This window comes from Otolemur garnettii, unplaced genomic scaffold (genome assembly GCF_000181295.1).
Source record: "Otolemur garnettii isolate 467f Iridium unplaced genomic scaffold, OtoGar3 scaffold00105, whole genome shotgun sequence".
Taxonomy (NCBI): Eukaryota; Metazoa; Chordata; class Mammalia; order Primates; family Galagidae; genus Otolemur; species Otolemur garnettii.
This window is the reverse complement of record NW_003852500.1, coordinates 764,691-791,760: the sequence shown is the minus strand read 5'-3', so window position 1 is coordinate 791,760 and position 27,070 is coordinate 764,691. Positions and strand designations below refer to the sequence as shown.

Genomic DNA, 27,070 nt, shown 5'->3' with positions numbered 1-27,070 from the left:
TTGAGACTATCACAGATAGTGCTGTGGGCACACCTATTGGGTATCTATCCAGCAGTGGAATTGCTGGGTAGGAGGACACCCAGCTAATAGTGCTAGTAGATCACAGGTGAGTCAATGTACACTCTGGCCATCAAAAGGTGAGAGTTCTAGGTGCTCCATATTATCACCAGTATTTATTCAGCATGTGCCTATTTTGTAGAGAAGGCAACTAAGACTCAGAGAGAGGAGCATTTGCCTCCTGGTCAGTGAGGGATTCTGGGTCCTTCTTGCCAGAAGCCTGCTCTGCCACCTCTTCAGCTCACCCACTCTGCCCTCCCAGCCTGATTGTGGGGTGGGGTGAGACAGACAGGGTCACGTGGAGTTGGGTTCAACGGGAGGAAGCCGGGCAGGGTGCAGACAGCCAGTGATTCCGGGGCTGGCCAGGAAATCAAGGTAAGGGAGGGAGTGCATATGGTCCCTAGAGGGGGTCCTGGGAGGCAGAGGTGAGAGTGGGGAGGGGGCCAAGATGAGGGCAGTATGTGAGCAGACACTGGACAGAATTATCACTCTCTCATCCCCCAGAAGATCCCCCACCATGGACCCACCGTCACCAAGCCAGGCCTCCCAAACCCAGCACGCGGCCCCTTCTCCTTTGACTTCCTACCGCTGGCACACAGGGGGCACTGGGGAGAAGGGGGCTGGAGGATTCCGCTGGGGCCGCCTTCCTGGCTGGGGCAGGGCACTGAGCCATCAGGAGCCCATGGTTAGCACCACACCAGCCCCTCGTTCGCTGTTCCGTCGAGTCCTCTCTGCGCCCCCCAAGGAGTCACGCACCAGTCGCCTGCGACTATCCAAGACCCTCTGGGGGAAGCATAAGAACCCACCGTTGGAGCCAGAGCCAGAACCAGAAGCCCCAGGTACGTGGCTCCCCCACTCTGAGCTTGGGCCTGGGCTAGGAAACCGGATGCTTGGGTTTCATCTGCCTCATCTGCCTCCACAGCATCAGCCCTGCAGACACAGGAAGTTGTGGGGAGTGCAAAAGCCCAGCAGGAAGTGGCTGGGGCCCTGCTGCCCTCTTCCCTCTTTCCACGTAAAGAGGGGTGGGAGGAGTTGCCAGGGACCTGTGGGTAGGGGAGTCCAGACTAAGAAAGGGACAGGGAATAGACCCATAATTATACTGTCCAGTTGGCTTGCCCCCAATGGCTCTTGTTGAATCCAGTGGACCAGGCCCATCCTCTCATACCCAGGTATCCATCTCCACTACCTCCTGCTTTCCTGCCTTCTAGCTTCCTTGTCTTAGTTTCTCACTTCTTTGAGCCTCAGCTTCCCCATCGGTTAAATGGGAGTGATAATCCTTATCTTGAAGGGTATAATCATTTCATTTGCTTTTATTTATTCATTTATTCATTCATTTAAGCAGACATTTCTTGAGCATGTATTATATGCTGGGCCCTGATTTAGGCACTGAGGATGCAGCAGTGAACAAGACAGATGCGGCCCCATTGAGCTTGTAGTATAATGGAGGTGACAGACAATAAATAAGTCAGGAAGAAAATGACAGATGGTGCTAAGTGTCATACAGAGGAATCTAGAAGGGTAATGGATATCCTGATGATTAGAATTCAGGAATGTAGCACTGGCTCAGGGCTAAGCATATTTTAAGTGATCCATTAATAAGTGGAAGTTATTGCTTATTGCACCTGGTGGTAAAATAAGGAAATAAGTAATCTGGAAGGATTAGTCAGCCCTTCCATTTCCCAGAAATTCATTTAATTCTCACCACTCGTATTTCCAGTTTGCAAAGGCATCCCTTCAACCCCCTCCAGGGTGTCAGGTATTGACCATTCCATAGAAAGATCTTTAACCAGCAGACCTGCTCTTCACTTGCTCAAATATTTCCCATGGCTCCCCACTGCCCCATTATAAAACCCCATTTCCTCCAAATAGCGCCCAAGGCCCTCCGCCAATCTCTTCCCAAACCTTCTCCTCCAGCCTTTGAGCCCTTAAGCCTCTTTTGTCCTTCCTTCATTTCCCTGGACCTCCCTGTCTCCCAGTCTTCACTTAAGCTATTCCTGCCCCTCCCCTGCTTATCATAATCCCACCTGCTGTTCAAGAACAAGTGCAGACTCACTCTCTAGAAGGCCTTCCCTAACCTACCAACACTACCTCCTCTCCCCCTACCTCTCCCTACCCTGAATTTTTTCTGTTCTTTTCTCAAACTTTGAATACTTTCCACCTTAGGTTAGTTATTTATGTCAGAAACCAAGGCTCCTGTCCTGTTATTTAACTTCTCGGACCAACCTACTGTCCTGATTAAGAGAGGATTGCTTGTGTCTGAAGCCCAACTCCACCAGTCACATACTGAGTGACATTGGGCAGGTTACTCGATCTCTCTGGGTCTCAGTTATAATAGCACTTTCAGTGGCTTTGGGGGGATTAAATAAAGCCTTAATAAATGGACAGGGTATCCTCAGGAAGAGAAAAGGATTCTTAGGTTTCCCAGCACCTTCTCCTCTTTCCAGAGCCAGAGCCAGAGGCCCCTGCCCCACAGATCCCTGAGGCCCCTACATCTGATGTGCCTGTCTGGGACATTGGGAGCTTCACCCTGCTTGATGGGAAGCTGGTGCTGCTTGGGAGTGAGGAGGAGGTAACAAGTAGGCACATGGGCAAGGGGAGGGAAGGAGGAAAAGGAAAAGGCACAGAACAGAGGCAGGGGTGGGAGGGAGGAAAATGGGGAGGTATCTGCCTCCCATCTCTTACTGTTCACTACTGTGGGAGAAAAGAGTCCTCGAAGGCCACGAATGGGAAGTGCTAGCTCTGAGGGCAGCATCCACATGACCATGGGGAACTTCAAGGATCCAGGTAAGCATGAGGGATGTAAAGGGATGGGGCATTTGGGAGCATCCTAAGGTGAGACAGAGTTTAAGGTGATTCCAATTTCTCACCTCTTATTACCTACAGATCGGATTCCTGGGAAGACTGAACCAGAGGGTGCTGGTCCCAACCAAGTCCACAATGTTCGGGTGAGACATCCAGTGGAGGATGGGGAGAACAAAGACCCCAATATTCTCAGAGCTGGGTGATCTGGGATGACAGGTTGCTGACCTCTGGGCCTCAGAATCTTTTTCCATCAAATGGCAATAAAAAAAGAACTTTCCTCTTGGGTTGTTTATGAGAAATCAGGAGAGAATGCAGGAAAGCATGGAACACATTCCTTAGACACGGGAGGTGTCGTCTGCCCTTATTATTCCTGCTAATACAGACTGAGGTGGACAGCGGTCCCCAAGACCAGAAGATTCTCTGGGACACCCCAGGAGAGAAAGATGTGAGGAGGGAACTCAGCATTCTGCCCAGCTCACTTCTCCCTCCCCCACAGGGGTTGCTCAAGAGGCTGAAAGAGAAGAAAAAGGCCAGGTCAGAACTGGGAGCCAATGCCTCCCGGGATGGGTAAGAGTCTCCAAGTGTCTGAGGAGCTGAGGGTCAACCTTGCACTCTCCTCTTCCTGCCTATCACTCTGACCTTCACCAAATACCCTCTGTGGTCTCCTCTTTGTTCTGCCCCCATGTCAGGTGATTCTAGGGACACTGAAAGACCCTAGCATGAGTCAACCCATAGTTGAAGGGTGGCGGCCAAGGCTGACCCAAATAACTCTAAAGTGGGATGGGAGCTAAGTCAACATCCTGGTCTGGGAGGGTGGAGGAATGGATCCTTTGAGCTGAGATCTGAAGCGTGGACAGAAATTAACTAGATCAAGAAGGGGCGGGAAAAGCATTCCAGGCAGAGGGAACAGCAAGTGCAATGGCCAAGAGTCAAAAAAATCAACTAAAACAAGGAGTCCTAGTCACACTGCAGTGATTGGAGCTCAGAAAGTGAGAGATTAAGTGGAGGGAAATGAGGTCAAATGTGACATAGGCTGGACTATGGAAAATGATAAGAGCCACCATAAAGAGTTGAGTTTACTCTAAAAGTGGTAAGATGCCACAGAGGGAGGGAGTTCTGGAGACAGGGTTGGGACAGGATCTGATTTAGGTTCAAGTCCATCTTGGCCTTCCTTTGCCCTCCTTTCAGGCTGTAAGGGGTGGGGAAGAAGAGGGAGGAATGACTGCTTACTCACCTGGCCCTTCCTCAGACCCCCCAGTGCTCTGGGCTCCAGGGAATCACTGGCCACACTGTCTGAGCTAGATCTGGGCGCTGAGCGGGATGTGCAGGTCTGGCCACTACACCCTAGCCTCCTGGGGGAGCCCCACTGCTTCCAGGTAAATACAGGCCACTCTCCACTTCATTGTCACCTCCAACCCTTTGGCTCCAGGCTAGAACTCAACTACACCCTTGGATTCACCGCCCCAACAGGTAACTTGGGCCGGTGGAAGCCGCTGCTTCTCTTGTCGCTCAGCCGCTGAAAGAGACCGCTGGATCGAGGACCTTCGACGCCACTTCCAACCCACCCAGGTCATTACCCTAGGAAAATGGGACACAGGACTGGCGGCCCTCCCCTTCCACTCTACCCAAACCAGCTGGCTGCATAACCACTAACAACACACCGCCCCTCCTACGCTTTGCAACAGTTCCAAGACTCCCTTTCTGTTACCAGAGCCACTCCTTCTATTCACTCCCTGCTATTTGTACCCAAAGTTCTCCCTCCGAAAGTACTCTTCCATACCCTGGAGCCCGGATCTTTCTCCAGGAGACCCCAGAAAAGCTAGAAGGCTTCTGCTTGGTCACCTTGGGACTGCCCTGGCCCCATCCTTTTCCCTCAAGGGCCCAGCAATGTCCCTGGGGACCTTGTGCACCAGGGTCGAACACCCCATGGTTCACCTGTTGTGCCCTCTTTGGAGCGCCAATTCCTCTGAATCCCTTCTCCTACCCAACTCCCATCTGCAGGACAACGTGGAGCGGAAAGAGACGTGGTTAAGTGTGTGGGTGCACGAGGCGAAAGGGCTTCCCCTGGCGGCGGCGGGGCCACCTGGCGTGCGCGTCGAACTGTGGCTAGATGGCTCACTGCTGGCGCGCACTGCACCGCGGGCCGGCCCTGGGCAGCTCTTCTGGGCCGAGCGTTTCCACTTCGAGGCGCTGCCACCAGCGCGTCGCCTGTCGCTGCGGCTGCGGCTGCGTGGCTCAGGCCGGGGGGTCCCGGTGATGGGCCGCGTGGCGCTGGCACTGGAGGAGCTGGATATCCCACGCGCGCCTGCAGCCGGCCTGGACCGCTGGTTTCCTTTGCTCGGGCCGCCAGCAGGCGCAGCGCTGAGGGCGCGGATCCGGGCCCGACGCCTGCGAGTGCTGCCGTCCGAGCGCTATAAGGAACTGGCAGAATTCCTCACCTTCCACTACGAGCGCCTCTGCCGGGCTCTCGAGCCTGAGCTACCTGCTCAGGCCAAGGAGGAACTGGCAGCCGCCATGGTGCGCGTGCTGCGGGCCACCGGCCGAGCGCAGGTGTGGCGCCGCAAAGGAGAGGAGCTGGGTGACCAAGTGTAGATGTATAGCGAGTTCTGGACGGGAGCTGGGGCACTGGACTTCAGCCGCACCTGAAAAGGGAGGAGCACCTTGAAGGGCGGGGCCTGAGTTGCACCTGTAAAGGAGGGGGCCTAAGCAGAGCCTCACCGCTAAAAGCTTAAGTTTCTGTTGTGAGGGGTGGAGAAGTTCGGGCCTCAGTTATGAGCCCTAGCAGTAAGGGAACTGAAGCCTAAGCCCCACCTGCAAATGGCGGGACCTGTACCCCTTGTGTGAGGGATGGGACGGGCAGGCCAAGGGTCAGGATATCTTCTGGGTCAGTCTGCACCCGGTGCAACTGGACCCTTGCCTTGCTCAGGCACTTGTGACAGACCTGGGCACTGCTGAGTTGGCACGCTGTGGAGGCCGCGAGGCGCTGCTGTTCCGGGAAAATACATTGGCCACTAAAGCCATCGACGAGTACATGAAGCTGGTGGCGCAAGATTACCTTCAGCAGACCCTGGGTGAGTTGAAAGAGGGGAGGGTCAGTGTCAGAGTCCTGCTGGGTGGGCTAAGGGACCTGGGAGGAATTTTAGGAGTCCTTGGGTAACCTTGATTCTGGCGGTGGGTGGTTCTTTGGAGGTTCTAGGATCCTAGTGGAAATGGGAGCTCTCTGAGATGTTAGATGACTCTGGAGCAAGTTGGAGATAGGGTTAGAGGTTGAGTTTGGTGGGTTTTGGTGGTCATGGCCCCAGCTTCTATCTGGCTATCCTGGGCTGCAGGGCAGGTTGTGCGGCGTCTCTGTGGCTCCACTGAGAACTGTGAGGTGGACCCCAGCAAGTGCCCAGTCTCAGAGCTGCCCAAGCACCAGGCCAGACTTCGAAACATCTGTGAGGAGGTCTTCAAAACCATCATCCACTCCTACGAGTGAGAATCCGGGTCCCAGCACCTGAGCCCACTCCTGCCTACCATGCTAACCCAAACTCCCAGTTAGGGTTGCCAGATAAAACACAGAATGATCACGCAACTTTGATGCAATATTTAGGATATATCAAATAAAGCTTATTTGATAAGTCCCAAATATAAATAAAAATTCTGATAAATAAAGTTATAAATATATAGACACACATATATAATAATTACTTATTTATCTAAAATTCAAGTTTATCTGTGTGTCCCAAAGTTTTATTAACTACATCTGGCAACCCTATCCCCCATGATATGCCACTGACCTGAGTACTATGACTTCTGATTCCAGATAATGCCATACTCCTAATCTCATGACCCCTGACTTAAGTGATCCCATACCTCAAACCCCACACAACTAATCACAGGAAACCTGGGATCCAATCCCTTGATCTCTGACCCTAGGTGACCCTGTAACACCAATCTTACATAATATTATGCACTCTGGTAGCTCAATCTCATGTCAAATAATAACTGCATCCTAAGCTTATGACTTCTGTTTCCATGTGTCCCTGTACCCCCAACTGTAAGAATATTGTCTCCAGGCTTGGCACCTGTAGTACAGTGGTTACGGTGCCAGCTACATACACCCAGGCTGGTGGGTTCAAACCCAGCCCAGGCCAGCTAAACAATGACAACGGCAACAAAAAATAGCCAGGCGTCGGGTGGGCGTTTGTAGTCCCAGCTACTTCAGAGGCTGAGGCAAGAGAATCACTTAAGCCCAAGAGTTTGAGGTTGCTGTGAGCTGTGATGCCATAGCACTCTACCAAGGGTGACACAAAGAGACTCTGTCTCAAAAAAAAAAAAAATAGAATATTGTCTCCAGAAAGCACCATAACTATACAATAAGTCATGCTCCCAAGCAGATCCATAACCCAAGCATTATTATCTCAGATGTCAGAGCCCAGATCCCAGGTTCAGTGAGAAGGAGGACTGCATTTTTTCTGGGTCAGTCTGCACCTGGTGCAACTGGACCCTTGCCTTGCTCAGCTTCATAAATAGCTGCCTAAAGCTTCATAAATAGTTTCCTAAAGGATCATGGATCAATAATAAATTACTTTAGGGACTCCTGACCCCTGATCTTACAAACTTGATCTTTATGTCCATAGCTTCCCCTTCTGACCATTGCTTCTTCTATCCCAGATGGTTCCCTGCAGAGCTGCGCATTGTGTTCTCAGCCTGGCGAGAAGCATGCAAAGCACGTGGCTCTGAAGCACTAGGCCCCCGACTGGTGTGTGCCTCCCTCTTCCTGAGGCTCCTATGCCCCGCCATCCTGGCACCCAGCCTCTTTGGCCTGGCACCAGAACACCCAGCACCCAGCCCAGCACGCACCCTCACACTGATTGCCAAGGTTATCCAGAACCTTGCCAACCATGCCCCGTAGGTGCTGGGAGGATGGGAGCCATGCTGGGGGTAGGGGGTTGATAGGTGCCTGACCTGACCCACCCAGTCTGCCTTGACTCAGGTTTGGTGAGAAGGAGGCCTATATGGGCTTCCTGAATAGCTTCCTGGAGAAACACGGACCAGCCATGCAACACTTCCTGGACCAGGTGGCCATAGTGGATGTGGATGCTGCACCCAGTGGTTACCAGGGCAGCAGCGACTTGGCTCTCCAGTTGGCAGTCCTGCATGCCCAGCTCTGTACAATCTTTGCTGAACTTGATCAGGTGTGGATTGAACCCAAGAAACATGGCAAGGGAGGCAAGGAGTTTGGGAGCTCTAATAGCCCTGGAGAGCTTGCTCAGCATCCTTCCTGCATGCCTCACCAGACAACCCGTGACAGCCTGGAACCACTGCCCACCATTCTGGGAGCCATCGAGGAGGGCCGGCCTGTACCTGTGTCAGTGCCAATGTGTCTCCCAAAGCCCCCAGCCCAGGTTCACACCAGGTAACTCAAATCTGTTCAAGGTTCTAAATGGTGGGAGCAAGAGCAGGGCTCAGGCTGGGGTTCAGGTGAGGGTGGATCATGTAAGCAGAAGTCAAGGGCAGGGTCAGACTGGAATAGAAGGATATAGAAAGGGTCAGGTTAAAGGTCACATTGTGTTAGAGATGAAGGGTAAGACTAGAGGTTAGATTGGAGTCAAATCCAAGGTCATAGAGAGGACAAGGTCTCATCAGTGTCAGAGGTCATAAGTAATCCCATCAAGAACAGGATCACAGGGCCAGGGGACTATGGCCCATGAGTGTAATCCTAGCCCTCCAGGAGATCAAGGAGAGTGAATCACCCAAACTCAAGAGTTCAAGATTAGCCTCAGCAAAAAGTAAAACTGCAGTATCTGCTAAAGATAGCAAAACTGGCTGTGTGTGGTGGCCTATGCCTATAATCTGAACACTCTGGGAGGCGAAGGCGGGTGGATCGCTGGAGCTCAGGAGTTCAACAACATGAGCAAAAGCGAGACCCCATCTCTACCAAAAATAGAAAAACTAGCCAGGCATTATGGCAAGCGCCTATAATCCCAGCTACTAGGGACGCTGAAATGAGGATTACTCAAGCCCAAGAGTTTGAGGTTGCTGTGAGCTATGACACCAGGGCAACAGTGTGAGGTTTTGTCTAAAAAAAAAAAAAAAAGAAAAAAGAACGGGATCAGGGATCACATAGATGGAAATAAATGGGGGTTATCTCACACTACTTAAAATCAGAGATCAGGATAGGTCATCACAGAGGCAAATTGAAGGTCTGAGCTCCCACATCCCATTCCCAGCTTCTCTGCAGGGGAGAAACCCGGCTTCTTGGCCCCCCGGGACCTCCCCAAGCATACCCCTCTCATCTCCAAGAGCCAGTCCCTGCGCAGTGTTCACCGCTCAGGCAGTTGGGCCCGGCCGCGTCCGGAAGAGGAGCCGTCCCAGAGGCGGCCCCGGCCAGTGCAGCGCACACAGAGCGTCCCTGACGGGCGCCCTACCCGCCGCCGCCGGTCTGTGGGGCCTCGGCCGCGACCCAAAGGCTCTTTGAGCACCGGTCCTGCGCCCGGCAGCCGGCTCTGGACCGGGGCCTTCTCTTCGCTGCCTCGGAAGCCGTCGGTGCCCTGGCAGCGTCACTTTGATCAGCCGCGGGACCGAGACCAGGCAGTGGGCACTCACCGACCCTTAAGCAAGGTGAGGTCAAGCCCAGGTCCGCCCGAGGGAGGACGGAGGGGCGAGGAAGCGAACAGAGACCGGACTGGGAAAAGACAGAAGGGCCAGGCAAGTCTGGCTCGCTGCGCAGTGACAACAGTGACAACAACAGTGACAACAAACAAGTTCTCTGAACTTGTTTTTCCCTCCACAAAACAGCAGCGATGTTCCCCAACAGGGAAGGGCAGTGATAAGAATGAGCAGTTGGGCCTGGGAGGTCTGGGTCTCCGGAGAGACGAAGGCGCGGACCATGGATCAGGTTAACAACTGCTCTCTCTCCACAGCTTGCAGAGCTGCAATGCGAGGTGGCTGCGCTGCGCAAGGAGCAGAAAGTTCTGTCCTGTCTCGTGGAGTCGCTGAGCACCCACATCCAGGCTCTCACCGAACAGCAGGAGCAGCTGAGAGGCCAACTGCGGGATCTGGACTCGCGGCTCAGTGGAGGGTGAGCCCCGCCCTCTCCACTAGCTCCGCCTCCAGGTGGGCCTGCTCCAATTAAATATGCTCGGGCCCCTCCTTCCAGACCCCCTCCGGCTCCGCCTTCCAGTCAGTCCCGCCCAAATTATGCCTATCACGACCACACCCCTTCGTCTCCCGCACCTCTATATGCCTTCCAGGCCCCTCTTCTTAGTAAGAGCCCTCCCCAGATGGTCCCACCTATATAGGCCTTCTCAGGGCCCTAGCAGGTTCTCTCATCCAGGCCCCATCCCTCATAAACCACATCTCAACCTGCCTGGGAGGGCATTCACATATCCCAATTTGGATGCTCCTTCGTAACTCCACCCAGGACTGGCCAAACCCCGCCTTCAATGATTGATTGATTGGTCTTTTCATCCCAACCATCCCAGGTTCTGACCCTACCCAGCTTGAGGCAAATTTAGGACCCGCCCCCCAGTTGAAACAAACACCTTCGCTTAAGCTCGGGTTTCTGAATCTCTTGCACTTCAACCCAGAGCTAAAAGAGACTTCTGAGCTTCTGTCCTTCCCCGCCTTGTCCCTGACACCCACAGGACCTCAAAGTTGGATCCGGAGCGTGGCCTTACAAGCAGTGAAGGGCACAGTCTAAAAAGTCTGGTGAGACTCCTGTCTGAGGGCTAGGTCTGAATGTTGGGGGAGCCAAGGTTGGGGTCCAATCTTCGGGTTCTGAGCCCACCGCCGCTGCCTCCCCAGGAGCGTCGTCTAACTGAGATGGAGAATTCGCAGGCCTGGCTGAAGGATGCTGTCCAGAGCCTGCAGCTTTTGCCAAGGACGCTGGGATCCCAGAGCCAGCCTCTGCCCCTCAAAACACCCTGCATCAATGGAGACACCACCTGAACTGTCCATCTCACCCACACCTGTTCTGGAGGCAGAGAGATAGCTGTCTTGAGGCGGGTGTCTGAACTTGCCTTTGCCCTTCATGGCCTACAGTGAGGAGTGCTGCTGTGGATGCCAACCACTCTGGCACTATGAACCTGCCCAGTAAAATCTTGATTTCAGTAAAATTGGTGGGTTTTTTACCCCCTAAGCATTGGCAATTCTTAGAACTTTGTCCCCCAATCTCCATTCAGCTCCCCTAGATTCTCCTCTAATTAAAAGCCTCATGGAGGGGATGATGTGAGCAGATTCTCACCAGGTATGTGACCTTAGACTTTCACTCTCAATGTGCCTCTGTTTTCTCACCTGTAAAATGGATCTATAGTTCTCTGCACAGTTATTCATCACTGTTATGGGCAGCACCTGCTTCTCAATGAAGCATGGATTCCCTTTCCACCTCTGCCCACCTCACATGCCCATGACCTCCCAACCTACCCTGCCAATTCCAGGCCCCAGATAAGAGAATCTCCCTAGCCTCCCAAATCCCAACCAGATCCCTCATGGGAGGGAGAGCATGAATCTAAGAAGTAGATAAAGGAAGGATGGGCAGGTATAGAGATGGTTAGGCTCTGTGGGTGAACAGTTTGATAAATGAATCATTTGAATCATGGGTGAGGAGTAGGGTGGATGGAGCAAGAGGCAGATGGAATGTTTGACCTGGTACATGAGTAACTGGGTGGTTACCCAGCATAGATATGTCTGGCTAGCAAAGACCTGGCTCATAAATAAATTTTCAAATTGAGTAAGTGATTTTATATATATCATCCAAACATTTACTGAAGTCTCTTGAGACTCTGAGTTGGGCAGTAGAAAAACAAGAACTAGACAGACAGGATTCCTCTCCTCATAGAGCTTACACTCTAGTGGACAGGTCAAAATGAAGAGGACAAACATGTAATGGTAGATGGATGAGTGTCCGGACAGAAAAATTGTGTAAGGATGTTGCTTGGTTGTGTGAATAAACAGGTATTTGCTTGGGTGGTGAGTGAAAGGGCAGGTAGATGGGAAGTGGATGGGTGGATTGAGTGAGTATTAGGATGGATTAATAAACAGGTGGCTAGAGGAGTGGATGGATAGGAGATTAGTTGATTGGATGGATACATCAATGGTTGATTGAGCACATGAATGAAATGGGAGATGGTTGTGTAGTTGGACAAATGGATGTTCAGTGGATACAAGAAAGTAGGCTTGTTATGTGTGTATGTATGATGGGGTCGTTCTGGGAGGTGTGATCTGAGGGCTGGGTGGGGAGACAATGGTCTTAGCACTGGGGACCCCTAGGATAGTTCTAGAGACATGGAGGTGCTGAAGTCCAGTGTGGATGATGGGAAGGAAGGAGTGAGCTCGCAGTGGAAGGTAGTTGATGAGGGGCAGGGACTGGAGTCCTCAATGACCTATCAGTGACCCATCGGGGATCTTCTGGACCCCCTCCCCACTCTACTACTACTTTTGGTGAGCCTAGCGTGAGAAGAACCAGTGGGTTGGTGAAGAGCCATTGGGGGCGGTAGGACAAGGGTGTTGTCATAGTAACAGAGCTTCTCCCTGGACTCTAGAGCCGCGCGGGCCCTTTAAGGGTGACCCGCCTAGCCACTCCCAACATGGCGGCGCGCCCGCTGGCCGACCCCCCCCGGGGCGTCGCGGGGGGGCGCCCTGGACCTCCCCATCATGGCGGCGCGGCGGGGCTGTCGCGCTGAGGTCACGGCAGCGCGCCGGGGGGGCGGGGCGGCGGGGGGAGCGATTTAAAGGGACAATGTCCCCCGAGCGGTGGAGGCGGCGGCGGCTGCGGAGGCCGTGGCACCGGCACCGGGAGCTGCAGCAGCGGTAGCAGCAGCGACGGCCGCACCGAGGAGGGGAGCTTTAAGCCCCGGCACCTGGCCGGCGGCGCCGCCTACCTGGTGAGGCCCGGTCTGGGCTGGCGAGCCCGCGGGCGGGGCGGAGCCGGAGCGGGGAGGGGGAGGCCCGGGCCGGGACGGGTCAGGCGGGACCCCCTGGGGCGGGGGCGGGGCGGGGCCTGGACGGGGCGGGGCCTGGACGGGGGCGGGGCCGCGCAGGTGGGGGAGGGGCGGGGGTCTTAGGGCAGGTGTCCCCCCCTACCTCGGAGCGTCCCGCGGGGTCTCCTGCCCCGAGGTGCACGGGCGTAGGGCGCATTCCCTAGACCCTGGACCTTAGAGGGGTGCGCTGGCCCGACGCAGCCCCCACCTCTGCGACCCCCGGGGGGCGTCCGGGTGGAAGCCCCCTCCCCACGCTGCCAAAGTGCTCCGAAGTTGTGGTCCCGCCGGTTCCCCTCCGGCAGTGCCCACCCGGTGAGCAACGGCAGGTGCTTCCATTGGGCCTGGGCAGAGACCCTCACCAAGACTGCCAGCCCACGGACGAGCCCCCTGGGAGCCCCCAGGCCCCCGAGGGCAGCGCTTGCAACCAGGCCTGGAGCTCTGGCCCCGCCCCGGTTGCCTGGGCCCGGCCTCCCCACCATCTCCCTGGGGAGGGCGCCTCATTCCTGCCCTTCACTTTCTGCTGTTACCTTGAAGGTATTTATAGGTGGAGAAGACAGCCCCCATCCCCAGGGTCCTTATTTCTGGACCAGGAGCCCAGCCCCATCCGTCCCTTTTGCCTGAGGACTAGACCAATCTTGGTTGGGGTTGGTGGGGGTGGGAATGCAACCCTAGCTGGGTATGCATGAGGGTCAATGTTGGGGAGAAGCGAAAGGGTTAATGCTGGGGTCACTTGAGGCTGTGTGTGAGAGTAAAGGGTTTAATGCTGGGAACCTGAAAGTCCTGTGGGGCAGTGGAGGGGGGGTGGAGTGTGGGAAAAGTGCAGGGGTAATTGAAATGGGCAACTGAATGCAGAAAAGTGAAGGAAGGGTGATGATGGTGGGACGTCAGACAACATATAAGATCTGAGGTGTGGAAGTATCTGGGATTCGTGCAGAGGAAAGAGGCATGGCTGTAGGATGTGCATGTGCATGGAAGTGAAGGCACAAGTGGGGAAAGTGCAGCTGTGTATGAATGAAGGAAGGCATCTAGGAGAAGCTGTAGGATTGATGATGGAAGAAAACAAGGTAGCTGAATGTGCATGTATAAAAATGGGATAAACTAGGCAGTGCAACATCTGCATAAAGACAGAAGTTATTGATGGAGAGACTGAAGCATGCTAAGGATAGGAGCCATTGGGATATAATGTGCATAGATAGGGCCACAGCACCATTTACTTAGCTTATCTGAGCTGGGAGGTAAACTGAGGCAGATAGCTACAAGGGTGAGGACTGAGAATTTGAGGCAGGGAAAACTGAAGCAGAGTGCCTTTCCTACATTCCCTAAGCATTTCCCTCTCTCTACCTATCCTCCCCCTCAGACCCACAATGCCCCGCTGAGTACCTGAGTGGAACCCATCAGAGGATATCCATGGAGGGGTCCCTGGCAGGTGGCCTGGCTGCACCGGATCGTCTTCGAGGCCCAGAGAGACTGCATGGCCCAGCGCCAAGGGAGGACATCGAGGGTGGGGCCGAGGCTGCTGAGGGGGAAGGTGGCATCTTCCGATCTACCCATTACCTGCCTGTCACCAAGGAGGGCCCCCAAGACATTCTGGATGGCAGAGGTGGCATTTCTGGTAAGAGGGTGGGCCCTGTGGCCCTGAGGGAGCATCTGGCCCCATCTCCAAGGCTCAAAGAGAGCCAAGTCACCTAGCCCAGCAGGGGCTAAGTTGAGCTTCTGATTCTGCTTGGGCCCCAGAGCTTTCTCTTTGCACTTTGCTTAGCTTCCCATTTGACAGTTGTGAAAATAGATGCCCTGGGAGCCAATGACCAGATCAACGCCCCCCAGTGGTGGCGAAGAGTTGGGACTTAAACTCAGGTCAGCCTTGCATTCTCCTCTGAGCACAGTAACTGGGTACAGATGCCCATCTCAGCACCTCAAGCTCCCACCCCAAACCCATCTGTTCCTCAGGTATATCTCACTTCCATCAGTCTATCCCCAGTTCCCTCTTGCTGTCTTGGTGAATCCTGCTCCAGAGCCAGAGCCATGGACCAAAACAGCTTGTGCCCTCTAGTGGCTGGGGAAAGACTGAGTAGTTGAGGATGCCTCCCACCCATTTGTGCCTCGGTTTGCCCAGCAAAAAGATATTTCACACTCTCCCCACCTCAAGATTTGTTATGCATTCATTAAATACCAAGCACCTACTATGTGCCAGGCTCTGTTCTAGATGCTGGGAATACACCTGTAAACAAAAGAGGTCCTCCCTCTCTTGAGCCTACCCTCAAAGGACTGATGTTCTGATAGATGGACAACAGCAAGTAAGCAAATGTCATATGGGCAGCTAGTGACAGATGCTGTACAGGGATTAATCAAAGTGCCAGGATTGTGCCTGGGAGCCCTGGTAAAACTTTCCTGAGAGGGTAGCATTTGAGGAAAGTGTGGAATGAACGGTGGAGAGGGAACAGCAAGTGCAAAGGACTGGTGGTGGGAAGAATAGTGGGCTGATGCTTCAGATCTCTCCCTCCATTTCCTTGACCTGCTCCAAGCACTTCCTGAGAGGTTTCCCACCTGCCAAGCATCTCATATTCTCAGAAGAACCCTGTGCTGTAGCCTTAGTTATTGACCATGTTAGAGATGGATAACTGAGACCCTGAGGGGTAAAGTAAATTGCCCAAGATGATACAGCCAGGCAGTAAAGTAGTTTGAAAGTCCTCATCTTTAATCACTATGCTGCATCCTTGAAGATCCTTGTTCTGTGACAGCCTACCTTTACTACTTATTATGCTAAGATATTTCTAGAGTGCCTTCTTGGGGCTGGGCACTAAAGGATAGTAGTAATCAAGCACACCCCACCTCTGCTCTCATGGACTCCACCATCAAAGACTGGGGAGACAGACATGCCACCAAGTATAATACACAGTTGCTGGGGCTGTGATGGAGAAAGCACTTGGCCCAATCCAGGGGGTAGTCCAGGAATCCTGCACAAAGTGAAGAAAGTAGAATGAAAGACCATAAGCCAGACAAAGGGAGCAGCAAATGTTTGGGCAGGGGGCTTCACACATGCAAAGGCGTGGAGGTGGCTGATAACACCCGTGTTAAGCAGGGGGATGGCAAGAGGACATACCTGAGGGCAGAGGGTTAGCCCAACACCCAAGTGACAGCACTCAGGGAACCTGAGCAATCCTCTCCTCCAAACCATTAGTAACTGAGGCTCACTGAGAGGCAGACCTTGTTCCAGGTCACTTAGCTGGTCAGAGCCGGGCCAGGACCTTGACTCTGTGGGAGCCTGAAGGCACAGTCTCTGGGGTCCAGGGGCTTGTGCTGAAGGATTAAGTATCTCCTCTCTACCTGGTAAATAGAGGGGAAAAGGTAGGCAGGTGGGTGCATCCTCACTCCCCCTGGGGTACTCAACCAGGTCTTGTGCATGATTCATTTTACAGCCTGGGGTGAGGGCGTGACTATGGAGGGGATGCTAGGCCCACTCTGAACTAATTCCCTCAGCATATGGGGACAGGGATAGGAATGGCTTGATTTGGAGTGGGGTCATGGCCTGAAACTTGGAGGGATGCCTGAGTTGGGAAACTATCTCTCCTACTGCCCTTTCATCCTGCTTGACCTCCCCCCCTCCATATGGGCACCTGCCCTAAAAGTCTTGTAATATCTATAAGAACATAAGAACAGCCCCTGGGGCTGCTGGTCCTGGGCTCTCCCTTATCCCCACTCAGCCCACAGTGAACCCTGGAGTGGTTACCTCCAAACTTCTCTGCCTGGACATGGATGTGTCTATTGCCTCCTCTGTCCTTCATTCTGGCTATTGGGCTGGAGCCCCCAATTCCCCCCAGAAGCTTCTGCCCAGTACTCCTCTCCAGTCGGACCTCCCAGGTGCAGCAAAGGTTCAGGGGGCTGAGCTGGTCCACACAGAGAAGAGTGTGCTACATGTCTGGCGTTGTATGGGAGACAGGAGACCCAGGAACAAATGTCACATCATTTCTGCCCTTATGGGCCCCCAGTGGTGGGGAGAAAATCAGAGAATGGAGTGAATGGGCCTAAGGCTCTGGGTACAGCTACCACCAGCTTCTACCCTGGGACGTCACTGAGCCAGCCTTGATCCCCGTCCGGTCACAGCTTCTCTGGATCAAACATTTCCTGTGATGTCATTGGCACCTATCGCTGGCCCTGTGCGACTGGGTTTGTAGCTGTTTCCATTGAAGAAAGGAGCAAATGGAGGCTCGGAGTGGGAAAGGCATGCCATTCAGGACCCCACTGGGGTCTTAAACTCGGATCGTCTGGCTCCAAAATCTAAGTTCTTGGCCACTCTGTCTGCTTACAGATGCCCCTCACTGCCAGCATTTACAAACCCTCCTGGGGGACCCCAGATGGCAGGAGCCACTAACAGCGCCTTCGCACAGCTACTGACCCATAGGGGCTCCCGGATCCCCCATCAGCAAACTTCCACACCCAAGGTATCTTGGACATAGGGTCCTGCTTGGCCTGCTTCCTCCAAATTTGTTGCCACTAAAAATAGGAGCCTCACTGGAGCTGCTCAAACAAAGAGGCCAGTGCAGCCCCCTGGCTCATGGAATTCTTAGACAATGGCAATCTCAGAATCATCAAATCTGGGACACATGGAATCTTGGGAACTGGGTGGAAGCAGAATCTCAGAAGTAGGATGCCCAGGACCCTCAGACCCACACCCCCATCCCTGGGTTTCACTAGGGCTGGTTATATCCACACCAGTTGCCCTTTCCTGAAAACATTGCATCTGTGACTCACATGTTCTCTAGAGACCCTGCTTCTTGGGGTTGTGTTCCATTGGTTGGTCTATGTCTTGCTTTCCCAACTTTTGTACCCTTTCCTACACTCCCACCCTAAAAACCAGCCCTTGTACCCAAGCACAGCCCTACTCCATGTCAGGTTACTCCAGTGGTTCTCAAATGGGGGCCATCCTGCCCTCTACCCAAGGGACACTTTGGTGGTGTTTGGAGACATTCTTGGTCGTCATGACCATGGGCTGGCGAGATACTGGCATCTGGTGGTTTGAGGCCCAGGATGCTGCTCAACACCTCACAATGTACCCACCACAGAGAGTAATCCAGCCCAAGGTGTCAATAATGCCAGGGCTGAAAAACCCCCCACTGTTAACAGTGCACATTTCTGTACCCTTCACCGTGACCCACAGCTTCCAGAGTCCATGCAATAGGCCCAACCCTTTTCTTATGCTCAGGAGAAAAACCCTTAGGCAGTAATCATACCTTTCTGACCAATCCGGCTGTCCCATTTTTAATTCTTTGACTCTTGACAGTCAGCTTTCAATTTCCTGGGCAAATTGGATGGTGAGGGAGTGGAAAAAGAATTAACCCCAACTCCAGCCCTCTTTCTGGACCATCCTCAAATTGAGGCTAATCCAGCAATTGCATCTGTTGGGCTCTGGACGGGGCACAAGTTCCCCAGTATGTTAACTTTGGCCCAGGCAATTGGCCGGCTCCCTGATTGGCATGCTCGCCTGCATCAGGCAAGTGTGGCAGGCATAGGAGATGCAGGCCAGGATTCCTGTGGTCACTCCAGGCATTGGCTCCACAGGCGGATAATGGAGAGTTGGCTCTGTGTTTTTGGTGGGGCAGGGGCTGGGAATCTTGGGAGGGGATTTGATTCTAGGACTTAGGGCTAGGAGGGGGTCCAGAAGGCAGGGATGGGCCCTCTGCAGCTCAGTGTAGAACAGGCTCCTCATTCATCACCTGGCAAGGATTTGTTGAGCACTTGCTGTGTGCCAGGCACTGGGATGCTGCAGTGAACCAGACTGACAAAGTCCCATAGCTCTCAAAGCATTTATGTGCTAGCAGGGGACCTAGACAAGCAGCCATTCAGAGAGAACCAGGTAATTTCAGGGAGTGCTAAGAAAGAAATAAAACAGGTCCTTAGAGAGAAAATCATAGGGGTTTACTTGAGTAGGCAGCCAGGGAAGGGTGTTCTGGGCAGAGGGAATAGCAAACTCAAAGTCCCTGATGCCAGAAAGAGTTAGGTTGTCTTGAGGCTTTATGAAGAGGCCCATGCAGTCAGAGCAGAGGCAGTAGATGGCCAGGAGAGGGAGGGAAGATTGAGATCTGCAGAGGTCTGACCTCTTAGGGCTTTTGTAGGTGGAGGTTGGGAATCTGGCTTTTGTTCTAGGTATAATGACAAGCCAGGTGAGTTATTACTAGGGTATGACTTTAAAAATATCACCCTGGCTGCCAGATTCAGGGAAAGAGAGGAGGGTTGAAAGGCAGCAAGCCCCTGGGGTCTGATCCTCCAGGAGAGCCCAGGGGACTCTTCCAAAGAAACCCCTTCCAGGGCTCAGAAATGTGCAGGCCAAAAGCCTCTCAGGGAAATGAGTTAGGAGCCAGCAAGTCCCTTCAAGGTGCCCGGTGGGGTTCCTGGAGCTGGGGTGCAGAGGACCCCAGCCCCTCAGGGTCTCCCCTCTCTGTTGCAGACGGGCAGCCCCATCCCGGCCTCAGCGAAGCCCTCCCCCGTGCCACCTCCGCCACCCATCGGATCAGCAGCTGGTGAGTGCCATGCTGGCCCTGACCTCAGGGAGGGCAGGGGGGCAAGCAGGATGTGCCCAGGCCCAAGAGAAGCCCCTGGGGAATAAGAAGGGTACAGGAGGGAATCAGGAAGCCAGGCAGGAGGAGCAGTGACTCCCAACAGGCAAGCCTCCCAGGTGTGTGCCAGGGATCGGGGGAGGTCCCGGGATGAACACAGACGGTCAACTCTCATTATCCCTGCCAGGAGCAGGGCGACAGGGGCAAGAGCCTGGAGTTTGGATCCTTGGAGTCCTCTCTGTCAGGTGACCCTTAGAATGATGCTAGGCCTCTCTGAGTCTCAGTTTCTCATCTACAAAATGGAGTCCATGAGATACATCTCACAAATTTGCCTTGAAGATCCAAGGGGCATTGGGTGAGAGCAGGAATCAAAAGCTATGCTGATGGCTGCCACATTTCATTAAACAGCTTGGTGAGTGCTAATAGTTCATGATAATCTCATCAGAATTAATAATAGCTACTATAGGCAGGGCTCCCGGCAGGGGTTTCCCCCAGTCACAGCCCTGGGAGGATGGTCTCCTTAGTATGGAATATTATCCATGGAGCTTAGAGAGGTAACCCCATGGTCTCTGCTCAACATCTGAGTGGAGCCCATTTCTACATCTCTTCCATGGGTGTGATCAATATCCCCTCATGGTCTTGACAATGAAATGAGATTTGATCAAGACAGTTATAATAAGAATTCACTGTGAGCCAGGCATCTGGTGAAGAGAAACATTTCCTGAGCACTGAGTTGTGTCATCTTTACCCTATGCCTTAAGGGGCTATTGTCCCCACTCCAGAGGCTTTGGTTGTGAGCATTTAAATAAGCACCTGCTATGCATAATGTTTTCATTGATTATGGCTATGAGAAAGCTCCACAGATGTTGTATAAGGACAAAGGAGTAGTTTCAGGTTCTTAGAAATCACCCCCATTTTTAGGATTGGAAAACTGAGGCCCAGAGAAGTTGCCTCACCTCACCCACCCCCATCTGTTGCCTAAAAAGGTTAGGGTCACTGCGACCAGGAACTGAGCAGGGACCTTTAACCTCTCCTGCCTCTGCCCTTCCAAAAGGGGAGATGCAGGGAAAAGTTATGTCCTTTGAACTGTTCTGTCACAAAGTTAACTTTCACCAAATTGGGGGGAGGGGAAGTAAAACTAAATTAACAAAATCACTCTGATTTGGAGAGGACCAAATTAGAATTGGCCTTGAGCGCAGTTTGGAGCCTTCGGTCCTCCTCAGGGAGAGATGAGAGTTGACTGTGCTACCCAATGGGAGGACACTCTGTGGAGGTACTGAATCCCCATTTGGCCTTAGGTGTGGTCTCTATATATTCTCCTGTGCTGCAGTGGGGCTGGGCTGCAGGTGCATACTGGGAGCTGCATCTGGCTTTTGTCCCAGAAGCTTTGGTAGGGTCCATGTGGACTACCCCCACCTGCTCATCCCCACCCCATACTTCCAGCCCCTTTGTCACCCTTGGGCTGGATCTCTGGGGCCTGCCTCAGACTGCCTGGGAGGACCCCAATCACTACCCTAGGAGGAGAAACTGAGGCCTCTGGCTAACCTGTCCCCATTGGCACTTCCTTGCAGCTGCTGGGATGGAGGCAGCCTGGACTTCCAACTGGGCTCCCCGCCACCCCATCTCCTGGGCCACTTCCCTGGCCCCCCTGATGGCCAGGGTCCCTGGGAGCACCCCATGTTTCAGGAGGCTGGGGAGGGCATCCTACCTGAGCGAAGGTTCAAGGACTCAGTCATTGTGAGAACCATGAAACCCCACACTAAGCTTGAGGGCTCTAGAAAGTTCTTGTACCATCGGGGTGAACCAAGGCTCTTGGAGAAAGCCCCCCAGGGCTGCCCTAGGTTCGAATGGCTCCAGAATGAGGATGAGCAGGGTCCCCCCCGGGAAGCAGGGCTGCACTTGGACCTGCCTCCCCAGCCACCACCTCCACCACTTGCCCCCTTCAGGAGGGTGTTTGTGCCTGTGGAAGACAACTCCAAGGCATTGGACTTGGCAGTGGTGGACACCAGAGAAGATCTGGAGGACCTTGAAGGACTGGCCCAGCCATCTGAGTGGGGCCTGCCCACATCAGCCTCAGAAGTGGCCACACAGACCTGGACGGTGAACTCAGAGGCATCTGTGGAGAGGCTGCAGCCCCTGCTGCCCCCTATTCAGACCGGACCCTACCTATGTGAGCTATTAGAGGAGGTGGCCAAGGGGGTGACCAGCCCTGACGAGGAGGAGGAGGAGGAGCCAGCTGTGTTCCCATGCATTGAGTGCAGCATCTACTTCAAGCAGAAGGAACACCTCCTAGAACATATGAGCCAGCACCGCAGAGCCCCAGGCCAGGAGCCCCCCACTGACATTGCCCCACTGGCCTGTGGTGAATGCGGCTGGGCCTTCTCGGACCCTGCCACCCTTGAGCAGCACCTGCAGCTGCACCAGGCCTCCCGGGAGAAGATCATTGAAGAGATCCAGAAACTCAAGCAAGTCCCAGGTGACAAGGGCCGGGAAGCACGCCTACAGTGTCCCAGCTGTGTCTTTGGCACCAATTCCTCCAGGGCCTTTGTGCAACATGCCAAGTTGCATATGCGGGAGCCACCAGGCTGTGCCACCAAGGAGCCTTTTGGGAGTGGCAGCAGGGCTGGCAGTCCAGGCCCTGAGGCCAGCACCCTCATCTATCAACCCTATGGAGCCACCTCGGGCTTCAGTGCCTGCATCTTCTGTGGTTTCCCAGCACCCAGTGAGAGCCTGCTCAGAGAGCATGTGAGGCTGGCCCATGCCCGTCCCCACTGGGAAGAGGATAGTGAGGCTTTTGAGGAGGACCCTGCCAGCCAGCCAGGCACTAGCCAGGATGTATACTTCCCCGATGCCACCGAGGACTACTTTGGCAAAGCTGAGCCACACTTGGCCCCCACGTGGCGGGAGAGCCCTGCTGGATATGACCCCAGTCTGGCCTTTGGCCCAGGTTGCCAGCAGCTGGGCATAAGGGATTTTCCACTACCAAAGCCACTCCCGCATGGCTCTGGCCAGAGGCCTCTTGGAAGGCTGGTCTTTCCCTCCCCACTAGCATCCGCTCCCTACTCCTTACAACTTAGTAGAAAGAAAAGCACCATCCACTCACGGGGCCTGGGGAACCAGAGGCGTCCTTGGAGTGAAGAGGAGGAGGAAGAGGAGAACGACGACATAGTGCTGACCTCCGAAATGGATTTTTCTCCCGAAAATGAGGACTTTGCACCCCCTGCAGCTCCCAGCCTCATCCCTCAACCAGCCCTAGAGCTAAAGTGGGCATTTCGGGAAGCCCTGCGGACAGCCAAGGCCTCACAAGCCCAGCAGCGGCAGCTCCAAGGGATGGTGCCCGTCGTGTTGGTAGCGAAACTTGGGCCACAAGTCATGGCAGCTGCAGCAGCCAGGGTGACCCCAAGGCTGCAGCCCGAGGAGCTAGGTCTGACAGGCACCCACCCACTGGACTTCCTACTCCTGGATGCGCCACTGGGCAGCCAGCTGGAGCTGGACACACTCCTGGATGGGGATCCAGCAGTGGGGCTGAAGCACGAAGAGCGGAAATGCCCCTATTGCCCTGATCGCTTCCACAATGGCATCGGCTTGGCCAACCATGTCCGGGGCCACCTGAACCGTGTGGGTGTCAGCTACAACGTGCGGCATTTCATCTCTGCTGAGGAGGTGAAGGCCATTGAGCGCAGATTCTCCTTCCAAAAGAAGAAGAAAAAAGGTAGGGTAGCTTTGCTTCGGCACCACCTCCCTCCAAGACCTAGAAGATACACAGTTGCGTGCCCACCCACAATTTAGAATGCTCTAAATTCTACCTTAGCACCAAGCAGGGAAAGGTGGGGCCACTGCTCCTGAGACACCTATGAGCCCTGGCAAAGGCCACCCCATTGGTGAATGTGTGGGGATGCCCTCAATGCCCTGGCTATTCCAGCAGCTGGAGGAAGGAGTATGGGCAGAGGAGTGAGCCCAAGGGCAGAGAATTTCATTTATTTCTTCATTCAACAAGTATTTATTGAGTGAGATCCCCTTTGTTCTGGATGCTTGAGGACACAGCAGTAAACAGAACAGCAGTTTTTGTTTTCCTGCAGTTCATGGCCCAGTCCAGGAGTGGTGGGACCTATGGCTGGCTTTAGAACCCTCTGGGGCTGCCTGTGATGTATGCAGATTCCCAGATGACAAGGTTCTGATTCCAAAGGTCTGTCTCCAGTGGGAGCACCCTGGGTAGTTCTGATGTTGGTAGACATGGACCCCGCTTATGAAGGTGCTGGCATGGTGTATGAGTATGTGTGTGTGTATACTCAGGGTGTGAAGGGTAAGGGGTAGACAACTGGGTCCTGAGATAGAGGAAAAGCCAGGGGAACTAGGAGGCTGGAGAAGCTGAAAAGAAATCCCCAACTCTACTTGGAGGGCTCAGAGGAGGCTCCCAACAGAGGGCATTTGTTCATTTCTTCATCCAACACAGATTCAATTTAAAGCACTGGGGCGATCCTGAGCAAAAATTGACAGGAGAGGCCAGGCACAGTGGCTCATGCCTGTAATCTGAGCACTTTGAGAGACCAAGTTGGGAGGCCTACTTGAGGCCAAGTTGTGCCAGCCTGGGCAACATAGCAAGAACCCATCTCTACAAAAAATGAGAAAAATTAGCCTGATGTGGTAGCATGCATCTATAGTCCTTGCTACATGGGAGGCTGAGGTAGAAGGATTGCTTGAGCCCAGCAGTTCAAGGCTGCAGTGAGCTATACTTGCACCACTGCACTTCAGTCTGGGTGACAGAGCAAAGACCCTGTCACTAAAAATTAAAATTAAAATAGACATGAGAAGGGTATCGACCAAATAGATGATTTGCAAATCCACACCTGGAGAAGTACTTCTGAGGGAGAGACGCTTGATGCTGCCAGATGTGAGACGGGTGACCTGAGAAGGTCAAGCTTACCAGAATGGGGGATGGGGCTGAGAACTTAGGGGCAGGCAGGAGCATAACAAATAGCCACAGGGAAGGAAAGCAGTCCAGGGTGAGGCCCTGGGAACAGGGAGAGGTTGGGGCTGGAGAGTCGCCCCCTCCCCATCTCAGGCAGTCCATGTCCTCTCTCTGCAGTGGCCAACTTCGACCCGGGCACCTTCAGCCTGATGCGCTGTGACTTCTGCGGGGCTGGCTTTGACACACGGGCTGGTCTCTCCAGCCACGCCCGGGCCCACCTGCGTGATTTCGGCATCACCAACTGGGAGCTCACCGTCTCACCCATCAACATCTTGCAGGAACTGCTGGCCACTTCTGCCACTGAGCAATCTCCCAGCCCCCTAAGCCGAGAGCCTGGCGGTCCACCTGGCAGCTTCCTGACCTCCCACCGGCACCGCTTACCTCTCACAGTGTCCTTTCCACCTGCCTGGGCTGAGGACCCTGGGCCAGCCTACGGAGATGGTAAGGGGAAAGGATGAGTCCTGACCTTTTTGAGGGACCCAGAGGGATGAAGGGCTGGGGTTCAAGAGGCAGCCACTCTGCTTTCCTGGAAGCATCACTTTACAAAGTATGTCAACAACTCGCCTTACAACAACCTCATCACTTAGGGGTCATTTCTGTTTTACTTAGGGGATGGACTGAGGTACTTTTTGGACTGGGTTTATCCTTGCCCCTCTAGATGGTGACATTAACAAATGCTCATGGAACTCTTACTAGGAGCCAAACATTGTTTTAAGCACTTTACAAACATGAGCTCATTTATATCCTCACAACAACCCTATAAGACAGGTGTTAATATCACTCCTATTTTACAGATAAGGAAACTGAGGCACAAAGCTGGTAGAGGTAGAGTTGGGATTTAAAACTCAGGCAGTCAGACTCCAGATTCTTTGTTCTTAATAACATCTTTTATTTTGATAATGGCTGTTGGATAGAACTTACTAAAATGATGGGTAGAAATGTTCTCTAGATATCTATACTGTCCTATAGGCTCACCCCTGGCCATATGTGACTGTTGAGCTCTTGAAATGTGGCTAGGACCAGTCTAGTGGCAATCCTACTGGATAGTTCAGATCTAGAATCTAGATTATCAACCAAATGTTTGCTTTGTCTGACAGCACTGAAACACTCCTCCCATCATCTCCCAAGTGCTTACTGTGTACTATGGTTTTAATCAGGATCGTCTTATTTCTCATTTATGGCTCATAACATAGCTGTGAAGCTAAGATTATTGTGTTCCCATTTTACGGTTAAGGAAACATGTGCCATCTGCTATAAGTCACACAGTGGCAGAGCTGGACTTCTGACTACCTTGTTTGATGGTGTCTCTAGTGGAAGATGGTTCAAGAAATCCAGAAGTAGTATTTAGTGAAGGAGTTCAGGATTGGGGACTGCAGAGGAAGTGGAAAAGTGAAGGACCCAGGCTTGCAAACCCTGACTGCAAAGCCTGATTTTGTGGGAGCTTCTACAAGGCAGAGAACTTGGCTGTGAAGAGTAGCTAGGCTTTGAGGATTGGGCCATGTCTGAACAGGGAGAATGGTCCCGAGGCTGGCTTGGGGGCAAGGCTTCATTCTGTGTTTCTCTTACTTGCAACTTCCAGGGTGGGACCTAGATCTGTATCCTGGTCTTGGTCAGACCCATTCACAAGCCAACTTAGGCACAAGACACTCAGGAATCTGCAAAAAGGAGCATGGAGAGGCACAGAGGGGATAGTGGTTGGTTGAGATCGCACCTCCGAAAGAGGCAGGGTGGGGACTTGACCCCAAGCTGCTTGCTTCTGCTGAAGGTTGTCCCCAGGCATTCAGGTCACTTACCTGGCTTATTTTGTAGTGTCTCAGGGGTGGCTGTGAGGCAGGCAGACTTTGAAAATACCTAGGGATGAAAGAGGCAGTTTGCAGCCACTGAGATGTGAAGAGTCAGCTTAAGGCTGGGAGGAGGTGGATTTAGCACTGCCCTGTCCTTGCCCTTGAGAAAGTTGTGACCAGTCTTTCAGTGAACATTTAGGGGGAGGCAGAGGGGGTTTAAAGAGTGTTTGGGAAGAGTCTGGAAGCTTTGACTTGAGTAAGGATGACCGTGATTAGGGCTAGGTCTGGACACACTAGCCCTGCATGGGTGTCCTTAGAAGCCTCTCCCCAAGCGGGCTGGCGGAGGGGGTGGGTGCCAGGTTGGGGGCAGGGCAACAGTTAGATTCTGGCCCCACCCAGATGTCAAGGAACAGCTGGGGACAATCGGTTTGGTATTGGGGACGGAGAAGCCAACAGTGCTGGAAATGTGGTATTGGCTGTAGGGGTTTCCTAGGATGGCAGGACAGCGCTGTCGGGGGGTAGGACAGGATACCAGGAAAATGTTGGGGGAAACTTAGTGGTTGGGTATCAGGTGTCTTGCAGGATCCCAGACTCGGAGGGGGAGGCTTCCCAAAAAAGGAATAAATAAAGCAGGGTTCGGGGCAGGTCCTGCTTCTGCCCGTCGGGGCACTAAGAGTCTGCATTGCTGTTAGGGGAGAATGAAGTAGCTGGAGATTTCTAGGATGTCCAGGGCCTGGGATGGGGCGGAAGTTGGAAGCTGTCGGCGCTCAGTATGCACGCATCTGCGAGCCAGAGCGCGCTGGCAGCAAACTGAGGTTGTAGCCGCCTGCCCGTAGGGCCCAGAAGAGCGTTTTGTGTGTGGCGCTCGGCGCTCGGTAGGCCACCCTGGGCGCTCCCCGAGGGGCGGGGCAGAGCAGGCTCGGCGGCGGCGGGGCTCGGCGC

The 27,070-nt window shown here is 53.6% G+C and overlaps 2 protein-coding genes across 3 annotated transcripts in view; both read left to right on the top strand.

Annotated features, from left to right (window-relative positions):
• Positions 1–379: 379 nt before the first annotated feature.
• RASAL3 (RAS protein activator like 3) lies at positions 380–11,588 on the top strand. 2 transcript variants are annotated; one of them, XM_012809380.2, is made up of 18 exons: positions 380–432; positions 562–896; positions 2,502–2,626; positions 2,763–2,841; positions 2,941–3,002; positions 3,356–3,426; positions 4,109–4,235; positions 4,330–4,428; positions 4,861–5,409; positions 5,786–5,930; positions 6,189–6,333; positions 7,516–7,752; positions 7,838–8,039; positions 8,142–8,260; positions 9,075–9,465; positions 9,768–9,925; positions 10,491–10,554; positions 10,651–11,588. In XM_012809380.2, the coding sequence occupies exons 2-18, from the start codon at positions 575–577 to the stop codon at positions 10,792–10,794; spliced, it is 3,039 nt and encodes a 1,012-aa protein (XP_012664834.1). In that variant the 5' UTR covers positions 380–432; positions 562–574; the 3' UTR covers positions 10,795–11,588. The 2 variants fall into 2 exon arrangements, with proteins under 2 accessions (XP_012664834.1, XP_023372978.1); XM_023517210.1 differs by lacking the exons at positions 380–432; positions 562–896 and having other exon boundaries at positions 1,768–2,626.
• A 1,065-nt stretch (positions 11,589–12,653) lies between these two features.
• Positions 12,654–27,070, top strand: part of WIZ (widely interspaced zinc finger motifs) — a 25,642-nt gene continuing 11,225 nt past the window's right edge. The window contains exons 1-6 of the mRNA XM_023517198.1: positions 12,654–12,728; positions 14,182–14,436; positions 19,267–19,339; positions 19,569–19,615; positions 20,940–23,087; positions 24,462–24,785. Of these exons, the coding sequence (XP_023372966.1) occupies positions 14,232–14,436; positions 19,267–19,339; positions 19,569–19,615; positions 20,940–23,087; positions 24,462–24,785 (2,797 nt within the window). The 5' untranslated portion in view covers positions 12,654–12,728; positions 14,182–14,231. The remainder of the gene's footprint in view (positions 12,729–14,181; positions 14,437–19,266; positions 19,340–19,568; positions 19,616–20,939; positions 23,088–24,461; positions 24,786–27,070) is intronic.

What these genes read in the sequence shown, in the direction of transcription:
- RASAL3 (XM_012809380.2), top strand. Translation starts at nt 575, where the DNA reads ATGGACCCACCGTCACCAAGCCAGGCCTCCCAAACCCAGCACGCGGCC. An exon ending in GGGGAACTTCAAGGATCCAG is followed by an intron (nt 2,842 to 2,940) that starts GTAAGCATGAGG and finishes TATTACCTACAG; the next exon opens with ATCGGATTCCTGGGAAGACT. An exon ending in GGGCCACCGGCCGAGCGCAG is followed by an intron (nt 5,410 to 5,785) that starts GTGTGGCGCCGC and finishes TGCCTTGCTCAG; the next exon opens with GCACTTGTGACAGACCTGGG.